Below are 10,390 nucleotides of genomic sequence, written 5' to 3'. Positions count from 1 at the left end.
AACTAGCCACTGCAGCACAATAGACATAGGGCGAGTAACCCTGACAATTTTAAATTTTAAAATTTGAGAAAAATTTAGAGAATTTTAAAATTAGAACTAAAGATTTGATAAGTGCTAACGTGTGTAACAAAAATAATCTACAAACCAGACAGATATCAACGAAGTAGATGTTGATAATAACAATGAAAGGAACAATGTGTTTTTAAATGTTAAATTTTAAAGTAAGTGCAGTGCAACGTGAGTGTATACACCTGATGATGGCCGTTTGAGGCCGAAACATGTAGTGTAAAGGAGAGCAAGCTCAAGGACATATAATATATTGTTTGCACTTGGGACGGAGTTCATATCATTTATCATACTGTTTATACTTCTTTAGAATGGGTCATAGGATAATCAACTTGCATGCATAGAACTTGGGATTTATTACTTCCTAAATTTGGGTGTATGAACTGAGTGTCATTATTTAGATGTAAACCTCTAAGAAATCTGGTTTTATTTAAGGAGTTATTTCACATATTATCCCCATAAAATATACTAGGCACCTTCACATCCTACATTTTCAGTTAATTCTGACTTGTATTATATTAGTTGTCAAAATAAGCCCCTCACCTTTCAATTCCATATACTGTTTGGTAGATTTAGACAAAATGTTATTCCTTGCAGCTTCTCTTTTATGCATGATGCTTACCCAAACAGCACAAAATTTATTTTCTTTATCTTCTTCTCAAAGTACTCTGAAATTTTGATATTTTAAAGCCTATTTGTGGATAGCTTACTTTTGGTTTATGCTTTCAGTTTACCTATATTTGCAACAGACTGTGTTTCACTGTTTTGGGTACAAAAATATAACATTAAAATTGTTGAGATTTTAATCCAGAAAATAAAGTGTCCTAATTTTACAGTAGAGTCATAGCCAGGGATGAGAAAATACTGCTGTCTGCTCACCTGAGGTGAGATTATTTCACAAACTAGAAAGCGGTAATTCACAATTTTAATGGGTCATATGCGTTATTTTTCTGTAACTTGTGAGATACAAAATCAGGGCTGGAAATGGGCGTAGATGCTGTTTATTTAGTTCCAGAGCATATTTTTTAACACAGTTATTTCGAAGTCTCTTAGGATGCTACTACCATTCCAACAATAATACATGTAAAAATGACTATGCAAACCTGCATTGTAATAATTTCCTTTGTAACATATGTTGGTTATGCCCCAAGCACTTCTACTGATCTGGTGTGTTTGTCTCTCTGAAGAGCTACTTCCATCCCTGCACAAAATACATTTGGTAACATGGTGGAAATTTATACTTCATTTCATAAGCTCACCAGAAAAACAATTTTATAATTTCTTGAAAGAATAAGCACTTTTTTTGGATACTTCATTTCTGTCATCTATTTCTGTATGAATTCCATTTCTGTACTTTCAAATTACTATTGTGAAAACTTTTTATTGTGTTAGCTTCACACATGTTGAAATGTGAATGGGAAACTCTTAAACACAATCCTCATCAAAAATACAATATGATAGGAAGTCATAATGTTTTAACCTTTAAACGCCGGACTTCTGAAATGGTGGTAAGCTTGAGCTGGCCGGAGTTTACTTAAATGCCCGCTGCTGGTGCGCGTTTAAATGTCCGTTCCTGTTAGGGCACTTAAACAATTTTAAGCATTGTTTAGAAATGCTGTATCTAACTCAATTTTTATGATAAATGGATGGAATTAATATTGTTTGTGTCAGCAAAGAACACAGTGTCGCATATTATAACGGAAGATTTAAAAATTTTTATACAAAGAGTTATACTCTATTTAAATTTTTTTTCTTCTAATTTTGATGCATACTGCAAAAAGTTGTTCTGCATTATAAATTCATTTCTGTTTGTAATGCGTGACAAATTGTAGCAGTCCCTGGTGTCATAAAACAGATGGAAGCAATAAAATCATTTGGTCTTCTGCTAGCACTGCTTACACTCACTCTTTGGATTTTCGAATCTTTTGACTAAAGGACAGAAGAATGAAAGAATGGCTATTCAAGAGAAAGCTAGAGGGGTCCCTTCTTCAGTGCTCAGACCTTCTGTCATAGCTGTAAGACATTATTGCCCTTTCTAGGGTCATGAACAGACAGTTGCATCATGGCTGAGATACAGAGTGTGATCTGTTTTCTGTGCATTCAGAGTGAAATCGAATATTGCAGTTTCATTTCAGCCTATATATATACTGTCATGTGTCGGGTAGGTCACGCAACAAATAACTTCATGCCATATTGGATATAGCGAATTTATTGTACACTCACTCTTACACTCACACAATTCACAATTACAATTATCACCATCGGCAGTATCACAATTACATCCGCTGCTCTAAGCAACTGCTAGACTTCTGCTGCACTCGGCAACTTCACGATCCGCACTATGCCACTCCTGATCACACACTCTCTCGTCACATACTGCTCAGCCAGCTTTTTATACTGTTCCCTGTTGCATGTGTCAACAGCGGTGTCCTGTGTTATGTCACCGTGGGAGGGGGCGGAATGTTGACTGGCCTGTTACTGTAGCAGCGGCAGCGCTCTGAAGCTGTTACGTTACCACTGGCGGGGAGTGTCCTGCATAGCGCAGTTACGTCACTATATATATATACAGGGGGCATGCGGTAGCATAGTTGGTTGAGGCACTATGCTATAAGTCGGAAGCTCGCAGGTTCAAGTCCCGATGTCATTGGATTTTTTTCAATTGACTCAATCCTTCTGGCCACACTATGGCCCTGGGGTTCACTCAGCCTCTAACATAAATGAGTACCAGGAATTAATTAAATAATTTTCCTGGGGAGTAAAGCGCGGCCAGCGTGTAAGGCTGACAACCTTACCGCCATCTTTGAGCTGATTGTCTAGATAATGTGGGACCCTCAACGTCCCACAACCCTATGGCCCTTCACGGCCTGTTACAGGGATAGCTTTACTTTTTATATATATATACATCAAGCAGATAAGAACAAAAAAGGTATGTACATAAAATTTTACTATAAATTTTTAACACATTAATCTGCAGAATGTGCACTAAAAGTACTAGTTCGTGGATGAGTTTGGGCATAACTCATATATATATTCTTTTTTGCTGTTGTTCACTTGGGTATCATTTTACGTGTAATTCTTCTATTATGGTTTTATTCAAGTCTGTCTGGTAATTACTACATATAATAATAAATATTTAGGACTGTGAATGCACTTCTACTAGTGTTCATTTCAAATTGATACCTCTTCATTAAATTTAATTTATGTCTACGTGTAGTACACATTTACATTCGTTTACTATAATTTTTGTACACGTGTCATCTAAGGTGCCGTACTGCTAATCACTTCCTTTAAAGTAGTGAAAAATTCATTTTCACATTATCATAGACCTTACTGCTCTACATTTTGTACATGTATTTTTATGTCCTTTGCTGTAGCTGTACTTAATTCTCAAATACCAGGGATGTTCCGCTTTCAACAGACAACTTAAACAATCACTGTACGAGTGTATGCTAACAATTTGTATGGACCGTGTGCTCTGTACTTAATGCGCTTACATCTCTCAGGTCACATGGTGGTGTAAATGAGCATGTCATTAGACAATTACTAGATTCTAGTGTCAACACACAATGGAAACCAAAATCAACATTATGAGACCTCAATGAACACACAGAATTTTTCTTTCATAAGGCTGCCTACTCAGGGTATGACATATGCTCAAAGATGCTGTAGATAAACAGTATTTCAATCCATAAGATTGTGCCATATAAACAAAGAAAACTTAATGAAAATTGCAATTTTATGAATATCTTTTATATAAAGTATCTATATGATTGTCATGAAGTTCATCTTTACAGGACCTACAGAAGGTCCTAACATACATAACACATAATAACTAAATTAATCAATTTATGTACTAGTACATCAAATGGGTCAATTGGCCAATACAAAAAAGAACTTTCAGAAAATCAGGGTCACATAAAACATAATATTTCAATGCTTAGTGGAATAATTCTTAACAGATATATCAAAAATTAAGGACTACCAATCAATACTTTCCAAAGTAACATAATGTATACTAACAAAAAATACAATCTTGAAAATAAGGAAGAACCATAGCCTTATGAATGCCAAGAACTGAAGAAACTGATACTTGTACTGTATGGAATGAAGGCTATCCTACAATTGTTGATATGGCATTGACAGACTGTGATGATAATTTTATGTTTCAGAACTTTTTAGTGGGGCTGGAATAATAAAGAGCTTCATGTTATATCGAAGACTACATACATATTTTTGTTCATTATTTCAAGGCATGCCAGGGATGGGGTTGTGTTGTCCTCAAACTTAAAGAGTGTGTGTGTGTGTGTGTTTTACCTTTTTGCACATTCTTCAGTTTTAGCCATAAGGAACTTCCCAAGTCCCTTTCCTCTGTGTTCAGGATGAACAACAACTGAAATGAAAAACACATCCTCTTAACACTAATAGCTATGCTATAATTCTGATAGCAGTAGACAATTATTCTATACCTCTTATTACAGATCACAGTTGTTACTATTTCACAGTTTCTTAAATTCTTGATTTCACTGATAGGAATTACTACTATAGATGACTATATACATCTCATTCTAAGAATTCTGTTATACAGTGCAGTAGAAAAGTCTGAATTTGAATTACTGCTGTTAGTTTCTCAGTATGATGAACCTGAGCTCTGCAGATATGCAGTATATGTAAGTACAAATATACCTGTGTGATATGAACTTAATGAAATCCAAGAAATTCATGTTTTTAATATGTACACATCTCAGATTGTAACAGAGATCGGAAATGTATTAGAATTGATATAATAAACCTATGCTCCTTAACAAAAAGATATAATTTGGGACAGTCGGACAAAATATAATAAAAAAGAAATGAAACAAACATTACTATGTCAACATCTGATTTTATTTGTTGTTGGTGGTATCATTGCATGTTTCAACCCTTTTCTTGGATCATCTTCAAATGCACATGAATATTATTTAGCTTCTGAATTGCATCATTAATCAATGTTCACAAAGAGAAAGCTGAAATGATGCATTCCAGGAAAATGATATGGAAAAAATGGGATTCCTTTTACAGCATCTTTAACTATTATTTTAATTTTGCTTGTCCAAAAGTTAGAAGAAACACTGTTAAGTCTCTGAACATTCCTTAGATGAATAACGATGTTATCCAATCTCTATACGCAAAGTAAAATTCAGGAAGTATAAAGCATATAAAAAGGAATACAAGGTTCTAATTAAAACTGTGAAAACAAAATACCTAAAGCATATTATAACTAGCTCAAACAGCACTCCTGAAGTACTGTGTAAATTAGTACACAGGCTCTCCAAATAATACAATGACTTATATAATATACACCTACAAGTGGAAAATGAAACATTCTCAAGTCCAAGTAGAACATGTAACACGTTTAACATTACCTTCTTAACACTTTGCGGACCAGTGGCATATTTTTATGCCCAGCACTTTTAAACGTGGCAGACTGGTGGCATATTATTATGACTTTAGGACATGTTATGTTCAAACACACTATACCTTGTACTGGTGCCAGGCAGACGCATGACTGGTGCATGATAGACCTCTTGAATGTTTGCTTTGTAGTCAGTAACATGACCCCGCTGTTTATGACCCAACTGTTTTCCTTTCCCACTCCAAAAGAAAATGCCTTTGTTCATCTTCCAGCTGCATGCAACAGGCAGGACGTTACTAGTGCAACATGGATCAAGGTCAAAAGAGGTTGAGGTCCAAGGGTTTTCCCGGAGAACAAGAAATATCTGACTTGCTCTCCGATGAGCTATCTGATGTCCCTTGTGAGTCTGCTAGTGATAGCGACTCACAATCTGATAGTGAGTGTGGCAGGTGCGAACAAAAAATTGTGGCCACAGACAGTGAAAGTGAAAGTGACAGTAGCTCCGACGAAAGTGCGGGCAGCAACATTGCGGGGACAGCCACATGGGGAAAAGTAGACAGAACGCCTGCTTAGGGAGAATTTACTGGAAATCCAGGGTTGAAGCAAATTCCATCGGACCCAACGCAAGTGTCTGAAGTAGCAGAACTGTTTTTTGGAGATAGTTTCTTTGACATGTTATGTCAGGAAACTAACAGATACTACCTCCAACATCGTGAAGAGTATGACAGAAGTTATAAGGTGTTGAAGTGGGTGGATGTCACTTCGGCAGAAATGAAAATTTTTTTGCAATAATCCTTCTAATGGGGCATACAAGGAGGGATAATTGCATTTGCATTTGCAAGTTCTGTGTAATGCCACTTCACAAAGGGGAATATTTCCAGAAATATCACACTCTCAAGCACTTCTAGGAGCATTGGTAAGTGTTCTCCAAAAATTTTAGTTTATAAAATTAATTAGGAGATTTTATATTAATTTTTAAAGTGGACAGTGCACAAGTTAGGGTAGTAGGTTTAAAAATGCCGGTCCCTGGGGTGATTTAAATATTTAAATTGCCTGTCCACAAAGTGTTAAAAACCATAAATAAAAACTCTTTACTTCACAAAAGTATATTCACAAACCAGTAATAATAAAATAAGCAAGAAAGTTTTTTTTTTTCCTATTAGAAATAACAGAGACTGAAACAACTGAAGTAGTCCACAGCTTGAAGAGTAAACAATCGGCAGGACTTGATGACATCTCACCTTAATTATTAAAAAAAACATGCCTTACATGTTGAAGCCACTTTTAGAATTGTCAACGCATCAATCAGAGATGAAATTTTCCCATCCACATTAAAAAATCAGTAGTTAAACCAATTCATTAAAAATGGACAGAAGAAGGTGCAAACAATTATCATCCAATTACTCTTGTCCCAGTTCTTTCAAAGTTTCTGGAAAAAGTTGTTATTTTTGTCACTTCCATGTGGATCGAATGATAAGTAAGAATCAGTGTTCAGTCTAACCCTGCTTTATTAAGCCTGAACACTGATTCTTACCTATCATTCGATCCATGTGGAAGTGACAAAAATAACAGGTTATGGGCCCAGGACTGTATTATTGATAAGTATAAATAGTAAAAAGTGAAAGTGTTATTTAAAAGTGATCCCTTGGACTGACACTACCACCAAGACAAAGAGACATCATCAAGTTTCATCATGGCCACTTGAAAGCCCTTCGCGAATATTTATAAGTTCAAAGGATGCGAAAATTATAGAGAATGGTACTTTGATATTCAAAATGTTCTAGTGATTGAAACTGTGTGGGCAGCAGTCAGTGGATATGCTGCAGGAGATACAACTCCCGCATCCCTCAAGAAACAAAGGGACGAGAAAGCCAGAGCCATCATTTGTCCGACATTGGAGCCCCAAGTTAAATCTTACATTGTCCAGACAACTACAGCAAAGGAAGCCTGGGATGTGTCGGAAAGAACATTGAAAGATCAGGGTGTCAATAGTTGGATAAGCATTTTAACTGATTTGTGCTCTTTGAAACTTGAGGACTATAGAAGTATGTAGCAGTATGTTAATGCCTTCATGTCAATAAATCTTAGATTAGACTCAATGAGCAAGAAAACAGAAGATGAGCTATTGGCCACTTTAATGTTAAAGGGTTTAACTAAAGAGTATTATCGCATGCGTATGGCACTTGAAAATTCCAACATGACTTTGACTAGTGAGCTCATTAAATCTAAGCTATTGCAAGGAACAGAATTTGGTAAAAATGCAAATTCAGATTCAGCCTTTCTGTCCAGAGATAAGTTTAAACATAAACCACCAAAATGTCAAATTGGTGGTAAGCTAGGCCATATAAACAAAAACTGCTGGTTTAAAGATAAAGATAAGGCAAACAATAAAAATCACAACAATCAACACAACCAAAAATTTAAGGGCAATCAGTCTTCTAAATCAGTCAATAGTACTGATTAAAATAAAGAAGGATCCGATCAAAGGTATAATGAAAATAAATGGAAAAATAAGACCAGTAAAAAATCCATGTATGTGGTATCTGCCTATCATGTTAAAATTAAGGATAATACTTGGGTAATAGACTCTGGTGCTTCACACCATATGACCAGAAATAAGACTGTTTTGCAAAATTATAAAACACATGATTCTAAGGAACATGAGATAAATCATGCTGATGATAACGTGTTAACTAGTGCAGGTTTTGGTGATGTAAAACTTGTGAATGACAATTTTAGCCATATCTCAGATGTACTGCATGTACCAAAATTGTCTACAAATTTGTTATCTGTGAACTCAATTGTAAACAAGTGTATGATTGTGTTCCTAAAGAACACAAGGTTTTGGAAACTTGATATGTTTCCAACCTCAGGTGAAAGAGTAGGAGGCATTTAGCTCTTTATAATGGACCTAACGGTGTAGATGCCTCTTATCATTTCACCTGAGGATGGAAACAGATGCAGTTTCTGAAGCACTGTGTTCTTTAGCATACTGGACAATGGTCCAAGTCCAAACACCTAGTAATCCAAAGTGCTATACACCACCACCAGTATCCTTTAAAATCTTAAATCTTTCACTACATGATATAGAATGTAATCTCCAAAACTATGGTGAAAGTTACTTGAACCTGAGTGAATTACACATCCCAAAGGCAGACCAGGTATTGGTGACAATTTGCTGTGGCCTAAGACTTCAGAGGACTGGACCAGGACAAGGCATGTTGGTAAACTGTCACAGGACATCATCAAACTTCTTAGTCTGAAAAGCAGTAATTATTTGTTTTAAATACTTTATCATAAGATTACAAAGCAGTGTAAAATCACTTCAGTAAATCCCTTCATGGAATGAAATAGAACTTTGAATCCTTAAATACATTTTAATAAAAATTAAAAATTTGATTCATACATCACAGAGAATACACTGTCTTCATCACAAATGACAATTCATGTTCTTTAGGGAAATAACCACTGTTCATTCTCATAATCATATGAAACACATAAATACACAAATACAATAGGGAAATAAATGTCCTAAAACTGTACCTCTTCTTTTAACACAAAGAACTAGTGAGAGTAATTTACATAACCCCCACCCCTTCTCCTATTTTGAGTGTCTAAAAATAGCAAAATATAAGGAGTCTTTTCACATTCATAGCTTCTATGAATTATACAGAGATATTCATTAATGACCAAGGAACCAAGAATTAAATGTTATTAATACTGTACAATCCTTAGGAGTATCATTAAAATCCACAATACTTATCACCAGTTCACCAATTATGTGACCATATATGGCAGTTTAACGGCTAGCACTCTTTATCTTCATATTCAGCAGGCCCAGGATCAAACTTAGGGCCAGCTACTTCATATTTTGAGAAAATCTGTTGCAGAGTTCTGTCCCACAAGGTAATGAATGCCTTTCCAATTAGGCAATCCATTCCTATTCATTATTTACTAATCATCCAATCATTCCACACTATAGAATATACATACTTTAAGAACACATTGTGTACAGACCGATGGTACATAATATGTGCACTTGAAAGCGCAGGTAAATATGACAACAAAGAATATGTTTTAATTATTTCGAAACTAGTTGGACCTCCCGAGCAAATTTATCAGCCGGCAGGAAGACGTGATCAGGGACGACCAAACTACAAATAAATGGCTTGATATTTGAGGACGGTACGGATTACAAAGTCCATCTGTTGCAGACGATGATGATGATTATGATTTCGAAACTACCTTCGCACAATACACAGGGAAAGAAGTAAATATAACATTCAGTGCGAATACCTCACAGTTTTACTCCTAGGCCATTCCATGTTGAGTATATCGCAACACTGCTCCAATAATTGCGGATGATGGTGAATTTCAACGACTTCCAATCTTTCAGATCCACTGAAATGCCCTTCGCACATCATAAAATTACTCAGCGCTTCTTCTAAAAAATTACGAACAGAAACTTACACTAATGAACCTACTGCACTTGCACCACCACTACCCCCAACAAGCACCTTTCAGCACTAACAAACTAACTCTTTGCCCTCTTTGCACTCCTTGTCCGCTCTTATCTATATCCGCATACAAAAATTAGCACTACCTATCGCGCCTATCGTTACCGATTGCCGCCCATGCTCCATCGCGACTCTAACCACTGATCGCATCGGATTGAACCGATCGGACACTGCCATCGGAAAATAACCATCATTGATCATCATTGATAGATTGGGTCACGATAAGGGCAACGGCGACGGTCCCACAACTAACTTAAGACGACGGCACACCAAGGAAACTGGCAATTGCAGCGCAACCGAAAAATCATAGCAAGATCCGCGATGAAACTGCTCGCAGGCAGCACGGAACACAGTCGCTCAACATCCTTGTACGCGTTTACGACATAGCAATCCGTGCTAGCCGTTGTGTATTGAT

General features: G+C 36.2%; 1 protein-coding gene across 6 annotated transcripts; it reads right to left on the bottom strand.

Moving 5' to 3' along the window:
• Positions 1–308: 308 nt before the first annotated feature.
• LOC111868346 (N-alpha-acetyltransferase 80) lies at positions 309–10,282 on the bottom strand. 6 transcript variants are annotated; one of them, XM_023858908.2, is made up of 4 exons: positions 9,452–9,746; positions 8,581–8,717; positions 4,381–4,456; positions 309–1,267 (listed from the first exon to the last, which is right to left on the bottom strand). In XM_023858908.2, exons 1-4 carry the CDS (start codon positions 9,484–9,486, stop codon positions 1,072–1,074), a joined length of 444 nt encoding a protein of 147 aa, XP_023714676.1. In that variant the 5' UTR covers positions 9,487–9,746; the 3' UTR covers positions 309–1,071. The 6 variants fall into 6 exon arrangements, with proteins under 6 accessions (XP_023714676.1, XP_023714679.1, XP_023714674.1 ...); XM_023858906.2 differs by lacking the exon at positions 9,452–9,746 and adding an exon at positions 9,755–10,282 and having other exon boundaries at positions 319–1,267; XM_023858907.2 differs by lacking the exon at positions 9,452–9,746 and adding an exon at positions 9,755–10,277 and having other exon boundaries at positions 320–1,267; positions 8,587–8,717.
• Positions 10,283–10,390: the final 108 nt, after the last annotated feature.

The sequence above is a fragment of the Cryptotermes secundus genome, unplaced genomic scaffold (genome assembly GCF_002891405.2).
Source record: "Cryptotermes secundus unplaced genomic scaffold, Csec_1.0 scaffold1980, whole genome shotgun sequence".
Lineage (NCBI taxonomy): Eukaryota > Metazoa > Arthropoda > Insecta > Blattodea > Kalotermitidae > Cryptotermes > Cryptotermes secundus.
Note: the sequence above shows the minus strand (reverse complement) of the source record. Positions and strands in the feature narration are given on the sequence as shown.

Coding starts and splice junctions, on each gene's coding strand:
- LOC111868346 (XM_023858906.2), bottom strand. CDS start 9,882: ATGATGTGCGAAGGGCATTTCAGTGGATCTGAAAGATTGGAAGTCGTT. Junction 4,457..8,580: donor TGTAATTCACTCAGGTTCAA/GTAACTTTCACC, acceptor TTTTCATTTCAG/TTGTTGTTCATCCTGAACAC. Junction 1,268..4,380: donor ACTGAAGAATGTGCAAAAAG/GTAAAACACACA, acceptor TATTTTGTGCAG/GGATGGAAGTAGCTCTTCAG.